The following is a 12,484-nucleotide window of genomic DNA, read 5'->3' as shown; positions in this document are numbered from 1 at the left end:
CCAGGCTTTTTCCTGTAGTCGATTTCAAGTTTCATAGCATTGTGGTCTGAAAGTGTGCATGGTATGTTCTCAATTCTTTTATACTTATTAAGGGCTGTTTTGTGTCCCGGTATGTGATCTATCTTGGAAAATGTTCCATGTGCACTGGAGAAGAAAGTATATTTTGTCACTTTGGGATGCAGAGTTGTAAATATATGTGTCAAGTGCATCTGACCCAATGTATCATTCAGGGCCCTTGTTTCTTTATTGATCCTGGTAGAGATGATCTATTCATTGTTGTATGTGGGGTATTAAAGACCCTGAAGTTACCACATTCTTATCATTAAAGTTGCTTATGTTTGTGATTAATTGTTTTATATATTTGGGGGGTCCTGTATTCGGCACATAGACATTTATGATTGTTAGCTCTTCCTGATGGATAGACTCTGTAATAATTATATAATGACCTTCTTCATTCCTTGTTACAGCCTTTAATTTAAAGTCTAGTTTGTCTGATATAATTATGGCTACTCCAGCTTTCTTTTGACTTCCAGTGGCATGATAAATAGTTCTACATCACCCACTTTCAATCTGAAAGTGTTCCCAGGTCTGAAATTAGTCTCTTATAGACAGCAAATAGATGAGTCTTGTTTTTTATCCATTCTGATACCCTATGACTTTTGACGGGAGCATTCATTCCATTTACATGAAGTGTTATTATTCAGTGTTAAAGATATGGGTTTGGAGTCATTGTGATGTCTGTAGGTTTCATGCTTGCGGTGATGTTTCTGGTACCGTGTGGTGCTTACAACATTTCACTCACAGAGTCCCCCATAGAATCTCTTGTAGGGCTGGTTTAGTGTGATGAATTCTTTCAGTTTTTGTTTGTTTGGTAAAACCTTTATCTCTCCTATTCTGAATGACAGCCTTGTTGAATAAAGGATTCTGGGTTGCATTTTTTTTTTCTACTGATCACATTGTAGAATTCATGTTGGTGGCATAAATATTTACAACTGTGAGATCTACTTGTTGGATAGACCACTTCACTTTGATATAGTATCCTTTGTCATTTCTTGTTACTGTCTTTGGTTTAAAGTCTACTCTGCCTGAGATAAGTATTGCTACTCTGGCTTTCTTTCCACAGGCATTGGCGTGATAAGTATTTATCCCTCTATCCCTTCCCATTCAATCTGCAGGCATTGTGAGGTCTTAAATGAGTCAGTTATAGACAGCATGTAGAAAGGTCTTGTTCGTTTTTTTTTTTCCTCTATTGTTTTTGTTTTTATTCTTTACTGATACTATATGTCTTTTGATTGGAGCACATCCTACACTTACATTCAGAATAAATCTATATACAGGTATATACATGTATTTAGTGTCATTTTAATACGTGTTTTGTTGTCTCACCTGGATGTTTTCTCTTATCCTTTTTGTTTGTCACTTTTTTTTTTTCCTTCCCACTTAAACAGTCCCCTTTAATATTGCACACAGGGCTGGTGTAGTGGACATAAAGGTTTAGCTCCTTTAGTTTTTGTTTCTCTTGGAAAGTCTTTATCTGCTTCTGTTCTATATGATAACCTTGTTGTATAGAGTATACTAGGTGATGATTTTCCCCTTCAGGACATTGAATATATCATGGCTTACCAAGTTTCTGTCGAGAGATCTGCAGCCAACCTTGTGGTTCTTCCCTTGTAATGTAGGCAATTCTTTTCTTTCTTGCTAATTGGATGTTTGTTCTTTGTCAGAATATTTTACACATTTAACTACAATATTTTGGGTTTAGGTCTGCTTTGGTGGATTTCTGTGGGAGTTTTCTGTGCCTCCTGGATTCGGATGGCTGTTTCACTCCCCAGATTTGGGAAGTGTTAGCCTATTATTTATGCAAACTACCCTTATGTTCCCTTTTATGTCTCTTCTTCTGCAACTCTGATGATACAAATTTAAGTTTCATAGATACACTGAGTTTCCTAAGTCTATTTTCAGGCTTCCCTGAAGACTTCTTTTATTTTTTCAAGCAGAGCAGGAATCTTATGATGGCTGCTTTAAATTCTCCATCTGGTATAGTACTTTTGTTGGTTTTACATAAACCTCTGGCTTTTATCTTATATTCTTTCATTTCGGAGGGTTCCTCAGTCCTGGCATTGTCTATACATCCTTCTGTCTTCTTATTGGCGTTAGGAAAGCCTGTTTCATTTCCTGCTCCTTAGAGTAGTTGCGTTATGAAGAAGAGGTCAAATGGTGTCCAGGTCCTGATGCTTTAAAGAGGGTCTCTCGAGTGACCTACATACACTAGGCTCCTGTGTTTTGGCTGCACTGCCTTTCAGGCCAGGCATCTTCAAAGGTTGTCCTTGCCTGCTGGTGCAGTGCTTGAACCTTGGTGAGAGTGTGGCAAATTTTATGTAGGTGTGCTCTGGTGTACAATTCAATGAGACTCATGTGGTTTCCACTAGAACTGAAGCCTTGCAGAACAAAGAGTTTGGGAGACGTGGTTGACAGCATTTCTGCTCATCATCTGAGGAAGAAGACTGCCTGGCTGGGACTGAGACACACTTGACAGAGAAGGGGAATAGTCATTGAACACAGGGCTGTGGACTTGCTGTAAGCAGGAGAGGCAGCCAGTCTCAGCACTGTGTACTTCCTAAACATCCTTCTCTGTCTTTTCTGAAAGTATGGGGGAGTGTAGTGTCACCAACCAACTTCTTTGTCTCCAGTTGAGGGGTTATTGCATCTTTTGAGAAGCACTCTCAGAGGAGCATTGAAGGTCCCCCTTTGTGCCTCCAGTGTTGGTGTGTTTCAGATCCTCATCTTCATGCTGTCTGTGTCTAAGTTGTTTGCCTGACTTTCAGCCAGGAGCATTGCAGTGCCTGCTGGCCTCTATCCCAGCCAGGCACGCTGACCTTTAAACCTCCAGACTTTAAGCCCTGTTCATCAAAAAGCCTCAAGGAAATCAACCCCTCTGCTTGTCCCAGCCAATGGATTTTAAGAAGTGTCCATCTCATTCATTCCACTGTGTACTCCTAGAACTCTTTGTGTTTCTCTGCAACCAAGATTGTCTCCCCTCCATAGCACCTAGGAAACATGTGGCCCCAAACCACATCTCTGCATTTCCTACTATCCTTGATGTGTCCTCTTTCCTCCCTCAAGGATGAGCTTGTTCTACCAGTACTCAAGATTAGTTCTTGGGTACTCAGAATGATTTGACAGTTTTCTAGTGTGTTTGAGGAAGGAGAAAGACCTAGGGTCCTCCTACTATGCAACCACCTCAGCTCTGAAGCAGTTGACCTTGACAAGGAAGGAAAAGTTTGTTATCAGCTTCTTGGATTTATAGCATAATATTTCATAGTATAATATTCTTGTATTGTATAAATAGGGTAATAGTATAATCTGTCATAGTAGAACATAAAGCTATGGCAAGGAAATGGTACTTTTACTGGGACTAAAGTAGACAGATGGATCGATACAAGAGAAATGAAACTGCAAAAAGAGTTCTACATTTGTACGGTCAATAAATCAATGACAAAGGAAGCAGGAAAATGCAATGGGAAAAATGCTCCTTCATTAAATGATGTTGAGAACACTGGACACAGATATTTACAAAATACTGATATTTGACCACTTTCCCACCATATGCTATAGTAAACTCATAATGGGTGAAAACATAAATCTAAGATATGAAGCATCAAAACTTTAAATAAAACCTAAGAAGTAAGTTCTTTGGCAACCTCCTGAGCAATATTTACTTGAAACCGGTTCCTCAGACAAGGATAGCAAAAACAGTAACAAATATTCAGACTATCTCAAAATAAAGGCTTTTTTCTTTCCCCCAAGCAAAGAACACCATTAAAAGAATGAAAACCTAGTGACAGGGAATAGAAAATTGCAATCATAAATGCGTTAAGGGACTAACATCTAAAAAATGTAATCAAATCATTCCATTCAATATCAAAACCTCAAGCAGCCCAATTTAAAAATGTAGAAAATCTATGATTAGATTTTTCAAAAAAATAAATAAATAAACATACATATGGCCCACAGTCCCATGAAAATATTTTAACCTGTAGAAGTTTTAGTTTGACTCTGTAACTTATTTGTGTTTTTTCTTCTTAAAGGTAAACTCCAGGAAAAATATGGTAAGTCATTTATTACCTCCTTATATTTACCAGATTTATCACAGTATCTAGAGCTCAGGGGTTTCTTCTTTTTTAAGTATAGATTTCCAAGGAAAACAGTCAGTAAAAATAGAAGGAAATAAATACCAATTAGGAATCTGGGATTGTGTATTCCCTTCCCCTTTGTCTTCATTAGCTTGTTCAAGTGTCCATGACCTCTGTTGGGTCATTGTGCTTATAAACCCTTGAGGTTTGCCAATGTATCTTTGATTCTACAGAGAGGACACGCTGGTTAGTACCTGGGCAAAGTAGAAAAGCAAGGTCTGTAGTAAACCCACCAGGAATCCCGAACAAGCACATGACACTACATTTCAAAGCAGAGCACAGCCTGGTCCACCATCCAAATGTCTACTAAAGTTAGCTATTCTCACTTTTTGTTGGTTACATTGCAGTGTACCTTTTACTTGCTAATCTGCTTTCATTGGAATTGAGAACAGGGAGCTTTTGTCAAATGCACCTGTGGAACCTTTTTTCTCTTCTGCATTTTCAAAACATCCTCATGTATTGAGGATTCTTTCTAGCCTCCTGACCCCTCACATTTTAAAATCTTTTCTCATGTGCTGCAGATGAGTTTCCAAGGTATGAATTGGTGTTTGTATTGCCGTCAGTGTATGCCCCCTTTAAAGTGTCAGGGAAAAAGTACGTCTCTCTATGCAAAGAATTCTTCTTGGCATGAGTGATGAAGACTGATTCACTGTTTCAGGTTATTCCTGACTCTGGATATATTCCGCACCCAAAGGCTCATGGATCCTGTCCCAGTCTCTTGAAGCACAGATCCCATGTGTAATCTCGATGAACTTTTTTGGGGGAATATCCTATCATGAGCTCCACACAATCAACAGGTGGAGGGGCATGGACTGATTTATTTCTTATACACAAGACCTGCTTCTTTTCCCCTCTTCTCTAGCTCTTATTTTCACCTATTGCTAAATATCATACCAAGTCAGGCAAGAAAGACTTGAGTAAAATCTGTTTCTTTAGAAATTCTTCCATACATGCTTTATTGAATGCATGATTATTTATTTTGGTTTTACACAGAACTCTTATTTAAACAGAAAGGAGAGTAGTTTTTGTTTCTATTTAGAGGCAAACATCATAGAAAAATATACTCGATCAACTAAAATTTAGCAAACGATTTCCATATCATAAACATTTTGTTCAACTGGCCTACTTCTATAAGATTAGCTATCCGTTGAAACTATGTTGTATTTGGCAACACTATAAATTATAGGCTGTGAAACCAATTGTCATTTAAACAAAGTCACACTGTGGCATCTTTGTTGAAAGATTTCACCTGTGTTTAAATATTTGTTTTTAAGGTCCCAGGAAAGTATTCAGATATTCCTTTATGATGTTTTCTACTATGACTTCTATAATGCATGTCCATATCTCAATTTTGAACTTCTCCTGGGTTTCTGCTAATTCTTGACTTCTTTGTTATTAAATAGTTATTAATGATAACTTGTACATTCTATGGTAAGATGACAACCAAAATATCACAGTCTAGTTTTGGTCCGTTGAAAGTCTTTACATTTTTCTGCATTATATGTCAAACTGTTAAATATGATTTGCATAAGCTTTGATATTCTGTATCCATATTTTATGGTTTTGTTTTTATTTTTTTATTTTGTTTTACCTTTTGACCTTGTTACTTAAGAGAGCGTCAGTTTTTTTTTTATTTTTTTTAACGTTTATTTATTTTTGAGACAGAGAGAGAGCATGAATGGGGGAGGGTCAGAGAGAGAGGGAGACACAGAATCTGAACAGGCTCCAGGCTCTGAGTGGTCAGCACAGAGCCCGATGCGGGGCTCGAACTCATGGACCACGAGATCATGACCTGAGCTGAAGTCGGACGCTTAACCGACTGAGCCACCCAGGCGCCCCAATTTTTTAATATTCATTTAATTTCATTTGAGAGAAATCATAAGAGAGAAGGGGAGGGGCAGAGAAAGAGGGATAGAACGGATCTCAAGCAGGCTCTGTGTTGTGAGTGCAGAGCTATGGGAACTCTAACTCACAGACCGTGAGATCATGTCCTGAGCTGAAGTCCAGAGTCAGATGCTCAAGTGACTGAGCTGCCAAGGTGCCCTAGGCGCATGCTTCTTAGTGATTTTATCTCTGTGTCTTTGTACTTGTTTTTCTCTATTCCTGAAATACCTTGTTTCTGTGCTCATGTCACAATTAACTCTGCTTTCCCTGTGGGAACTTGGTGAACGATCACGACCACAGAGAGGGATCTGAGTACTTTATGGAATCCCACAGCCATGAGATCTCTCATCACTGCTTTACATGGTGCTTTGTGCATGTGACAGGTCAGAGTTCTGTGTCCTCCTTTACTGAGGGAGCCTGATCCCTGCAGAGCTGAGGGCGTCCAGTCCACAAATATCTGTTGAGTGGAAGAAATGATTTTTATTCATATTTTTTGTCATTTTCTGTTTGTTTTCCTCCTTGTTTATCTATATTATATAAGAAAAGAGAACAAGAGTTCTATTGCTATCCTGTTCGATGGCTTAAAGATCACATAATACCTAACTTGTACAGAATCACATAGGTGAAAATTAATCTCTTACATTGGCTTCATCTCCTAGTGGTCTGAAACTCATGTCTTTGGACATTCACCTCTGGACCAGGTGAAGCAAAGTGAAGAATCCTGTCCTGGAGCTGCCAGTAATGGGCTTGCCCAGGAGACTTCCAGTTAGGCTCTACGTGACATCAAGACAACCATGTGGAGGGTGGATTTCTTATCCCATGCAAGGATACAAATGGGGTGGGAGTTGGGACGGAGGACCTTGATTCCTTCTCAGCTATGATTAGTTCAAATACACCTTCAGTCCCTTTCTCTCTCTTCTTCTTCTTCTGGAATTCCTATGATACAGATATTGTTCTGTTTGCTTCACATAGTTCTCTAATCCTCCCCTCATACTCCTGGATTTTTTTTATCTGTCTTTTTCTCTGCTTCTTCTTTTTCCATAATTTTATCTTGTAGTTCACCTATTCTCTCCTCTGCCTCTTCAATCCAGGCTGCGGTTGCTTCCATTTTATTTTGCATCTCATTATTGCATGTTTTAGCTCCTCATGACTGTTTCTTAGTCCCTTGATCTCTGTAGTAATAGATTCTCTGCTGTCCTGCATGCTTTTTTCAAGCCCAGCAATTAATTTTATGACTATTATTCTAAATTCTTTGTCTGTTATATTGCTTAAATCATCTTTGATCAATACGTTAGCTGTTACTAATCCTTGAGTTTCTTTTCAGGAAAATTCTTCTGTTTCATCATTTTGGGGTCCCTGTGGTAGCTCCAAACTACAGGGCACTTCCCCTGTGCTGTTCTAAGAAACTTGTGTTGGTGGGTGGGGCCACAACAAGACCTGATGCCTGCCCACAGACCACCGCTGGGGCCACAGTCAGACTGGTGTGTAGTTTATCTTCCTGTCTCCTAAGGCCCGGACTCAGTGTGAAGTGATGTGGCCCCTGCCTGGGGTGCTTGCACAGTGCCAGGCATGTGGTGCTGCTTCCATGGGATCTGGCCAAGGGCATATTGGACGGTGGATCTGCTGGTGCCCTGGGGTGAGAGGGGTCGGCTTAGGTAGATTTGCCTTAGGTGGTCCCCTGCGGGAGGGGCCTTGCAGCACAGGGAAGGAGGCAGGCCTGTTGGTTGGAGCGATGGATCCACAGAAGCACAGCTTTGGGCATTTGCGAGGTGCAAGCAAATTCAGTGATGGGAGCAAGTTCCCTTTGGAATTTCACCTGGGGGATGGGAGAGGGAAATGGCGCTTGCCAACACCTTCGTTCCCCCACTGAGCTCTGTCCTTCTGGAGTTCAACAACTCTCCCTCCCAGCATCCTCTCGACCTCCCTACTCTCTAAGAGCAGAGCTATTGACTTTTCACAATACAGATGTTAAGTCCCGCTGGCTGTCAGAACTCATGGAGTCTGGCCCCTCTGATTTTGCAAGCCAGACTTCGGGGGCTCTGCCTTGCATGATGGGCTGCCCCTCCACCACCTGTATCCCTCCCACCAGTCCATGTAGCATGCATTGTCTCTCTGCCTTTCCTATTCTCTTCAGTGGGCCTCTCGTCTAAGCTTGGCTCTGGAGTGTCCATTCTGTTAGTGTCCTAGCAGTGTTGTGTGTTATTTAGGCAGATGTGGGTGGAATCTTAGCGATCAGCAGGAAAAGATGAGTCCAGTGTCCTCCTATGTTGCCATCTTCCGAAGATGTCCCTAGATCTTCAAGGCTAGAGGTATTAAAGAGGGGTGGTATAGAGGTATACCTTCAAGGCTAGAGGTATATTTCAAGGGGACGAATATTATGTGCAAAGCACAAAGCACAACATGCATTAAACTCTGGGGGGGGGGGGGATGAGCCCAGGATACTATTAGAGGACACACTATTATCCAGGTGACTCTGGTTCAGACAACCCATACAAGGCTATATGTAGGCAATGGCTGGGAAATACAGTGTCATTTTCCCTTCTAAGAATTATGAATGCTGTCCAGGAAACATAATTTTGAACATTATCCAAGAAAATCAGCAAAACATAGAAATGTTAAATAATAAAGTGGTGCAGTGACAATATTTTCTTTTCAAAAATGTTATTCTTTTTTTAAATTAACATTTATTTATTTTTGAGAGGCAGAGAGAGAGTTTGAGCATGGGTTGGAGGCAGAGAGAGGAATAGAATCCAAACCAGACTCTAGGCTCTGAGCTGTCAGCACAGAGCCCAACTTGGGACTCAAATGCACGAACCGCAAGGTCATGATCTGAGCTAAAGTTGGATGCTTAACTGACTGAGCCACACAGGCACCACCCAAAATGTTATTTTTTGTTATTTACTTGGTAAGTAAAGTTTCTCTGTGAGGATAAAAATGTACATATATTAAAAAGAAAAGAAATGTAAACATATTTTAAATCAATCTCTCACTACATCCCATTCTTTCAGAAAGAATAAAACTCCTGGGAGAAGAAGGTGAGTAATGAAAATGACCACCTCCAACCCTGACTCATGCACTTTCCTTTTGATCACACATCTCCTTGTTGTTTTATTCACTGTTAAATCTTGTATTCAAATCTATACTAATTTATTTATTTATTTATTATTTATATTTAGGATTGAAGTTTCTTCGACTGTATGCAGGTAACTAAAGACTAGTATTTGGATATTGATTTTTACTTTTAGCAAGCACACTGTGTCACTGGAGCCTTAACACACTCACCAACTCACACAACACATACAAACTCATCCCTGTTTTTTTTTTTCTTCTATAAAATTTCTATTTTGTCATGCTTATTCTTGGGTAGTTCATAGCTACAACTCTTTACATATAGCAAATGGTGTTGCTCTCTGAGGTACAGTGATGGAAGGAAACAGAATATTAAAGCCCAAAATGATACTACCAAACATGCTGTTTGGAACCAGAAGTGAGTTGGGGGGCGTTACCAGGTATGTGACAGGGAATGGGGTAAGGACAGGCTGTCATTTAACTATGTTAGAATGGACGCTAGTAACACAATGACACTAATTGCCTATGGACCACAATCAGTTGTCCTTCATGTAATTTGTTAAATGGAAAACTCCTACTTACCTAGGATATCTTTTGACTTCTAACAAATTGTCAAACTTATGAACCTTATTGAATATTAGGAACAATAGCATTTTCATTACATTTTACATATTTGTATTATTTCAAATAAAATATTTTTATTTCATTTCCACACATACACTGTGAAGAAGAAAAGTCAGATATTTATACACTATTCCACGAAGAAATGTATAAGTATTCTTAAGAGATTTCTCCAGTCTATATAACTAATTGACATAATCTTCACATTAATTAGACAACTTTAGAAGTACATTTACCCATTGGAAAAAGTACAGTCTAGATATCCAATGCTACTTTGTAAAAATGTCCATTAACAATTGAGTTGCAATATCTTTAAATGCACATAATACTATATTTACAGTGCTAATATGAGTCTTTAGTGATTTTTATATTATATGAATACTGGTAGAACTTTATTTGTGGTTATAGTAAATAAGTAAAATTTATTTTTGCCTACTGCTATGGCAATTCTTTCATAGCAAAAGTACTTTTAGCCTGTATTAACAGAATACAGGGTAATTGGGTAAATATCTGGATCATTTTACCTCCGACTTGTGTCCTTATATGCTTTCACCATTTTACAAATTATTTTTAGATTCATGTATCTGAAAACTTGTACTCATGTGAAGGTACTTTTAGGAAAAGTAATTCATTAAATCTGCTTAAATTCCAAAGAATTATTTAGGGAAAATTTTAAATTGTCAAAGCATTTAGATTTCAAGCAAAAATATATAATTGTTTCTCATGAATTCATTAACTGAAAAAGACAGACCTGGGTGTGAATCCAAACATTGATGGATATTAGTAACCATAGTTGGACAAACTTCTCTAAATCTTTGTTGTCTCAACTACAAAATGAAAAAAAAAATTCTACAGCTCATTGATGTGTTATGAAAATTATTTATAAATGTGCTTCAAAGAGCCTGAGGCACATAATAAGTGTTTTGTGAAACACTGGTCATATTCATAAATTATTTGACTAGAATATATCTGCATTTTTATATATTTATTTTTTTCCCATTCTGCATAAATCCTCATTTGAAAATGAGTTAAAATTTTTAACTTGAAAGTTAACTGTGTGATTTGATAAATGGAGGTGATATAAAGAGCATGAGTTGAAGGAATGTAGCAGCTACATTTGAAGAAATTAGAGAAAAATCCTAGATAGAGGAAAGACCCTTCTATATTGTGTTAATTATTCTTGATTATTATTGACTATAGCCAAGACTGACAACATGTTCTTCCATAGAAAATGTTACCCTGGATCAAGACACAGCTCACTCAAATCTCCAAATTACTGAAGACAAGAGAAGGGTGAAAAGAGTCGATATCTCTTGGAAACTACCCAGAGAAAGGAATCCATTAAATAAGCTATTCCGGGTTTTAGGTCAGCAATGTTTTTTCAAAGGTAGACACTACTGGGAAGTGAGTGTGAAGAATAAATTAAACTGGACTCTAGGCATTTGTAAAGCTTCTGTCTGCAGACAGGGAGAAATCATGCTGTCCCCAAAGACCGGATTCTGGACACTATGCTTTAAGAGAAGCAATTGCTACCAAGCTCTTGAAAATCCACAGATAACACTTGACCTTGAGGAATCTCCTGAGATTATTGGTATCTTTCTTGATTATGAGGCTGGGAGAGTCTCCTTTTATAATGTTACAAACCTGTCTCATATCTACACTTATAAAAACTGCTTCAGTGACCCCCTGAGACCATATTTCTGTCCTGGCCCCAACGACCAAGGTGAAAATGAATATTCTCTGACCATCCTGCCATTAGGTAATATTAAAAAACCCAGAAGAAGATGTTCTATTTGACTGAGGAAAAAGTGCCTTATTTTAAATCAACTGAAATTTGGATTTATATATCTAATGTATAAATATTATATGCAATATAATATATATAATTTTAGAATTCAAATGGTGTTCTTCCTTCAAATAAATCTAAAAAAACACTTTGATGTTATAAATTACACTTCTAAAAAATTTTCTTTGTCTTTTTTTTTTTAATTTTTTAACATTCATATATTTTTGAGACAGAGAAAGAGAGAGCCAAGAAGCAGCAGAGAGAGAGAGGGAAACACAAAATCTGAAACAGGCTCCAGGCTCTGATCTGTCAGCACAGAACCCAACATGGGGTTCAAACCCATGAACCGTGAGATCATGACCTGAGCCAAAGTCTGGCCCTTAACCGACTGAGCCACCCAGACACCCCAATATACTTTTTATAATTTCAATCCCCTATATGCCTATTTGTTAATGGACAATAATTACTTGATTTGAATTATATGCTGTAGAATTTACTAGATGACAATTCAAATCTACAGAACATAAATACAATACCCAAATGAAATACATACTTGTGTAAGTGGTGAAGGAAAGTCAATTTTCAGTTGATCCCTGATGAGTATGATTTCATCTTCATTCATAGTTTGAGATAGAAGAAGATATGGGCTTTACTCTATCATCAGGAAATTTGCTGGAACTCATACTCTATTAATTTTGCCCAAACCTAAAGGACCATGATGGTTTTGAAAAAGAGAGTTTTAACCTGTACTATGTATGGTACAGTCCAAAAAAATATCTTCAAGTGGATATGTATTTCAGTCACTAATTTCTTAACCATTTTGCCTTCATGTTGTTTTGAAGTTTCAATGACCATAATCTCCAAATTAATTTAATATTACAGTATTACAGTTTCTTTGACTCATCTACTCAATAAATGCTTATTAGGTTCT

General features: G+C 38.1%; 1 protein-coding gene across 3 annotated transcripts in view; it reads left to right on the top strand.

The window, feature by feature from the left end:
- Positions 1-11,818, top strand: part of LOC125164301 (butyrophilin subfamily 1 member A1-like) — a 110,902-nt gene extending 99,084 nt beyond the window's left edge. For 2 of the 3 annotated variants that reach the window (XM_047857110.1, XM_047856969.1), the window contains exons 10-13: positions 4,089-4,109; positions 9,086-9,112; positions 9,254-9,280; positions 10,996-11,818. In XM_047857110.1, coding sequence (XP_047713066.1) covers positions 4,089-4,109; positions 9,086-9,112; positions 9,254-9,280; positions 10,996-11,564 — 644 coding nt within the window. In that variant the 3' untranslated portion in view covers positions 11,565-11,818. The remainder of the gene's footprint in view (positions 1-4,088; positions 4,110-9,085; positions 9,113-9,253; positions 9,281-10,995) is intronic. The other variant, XM_047857036.1, reaches the window with a different exon arrangement.
- The last annotated feature ends 666 nt before the right edge of the window (positions 11,819-12,484 follow it).

This window comes from Prionailurus viverrinus, chromosome A1 (assembly GCF_022837055.1).
Source record: "Prionailurus viverrinus isolate Anna chromosome A1, UM_Priviv_1.0, whole genome shotgun sequence".
NCBI lineage: Eukaryota > Metazoa > Chordata > Mammalia > Carnivora > Felidae > Prionailurus > Prionailurus viverrinus.
The sequence above is the reverse complement of the archived record's forward strand: the minus strand, read 5'-3'. Positions and strand labels throughout refer to the sequence as shown.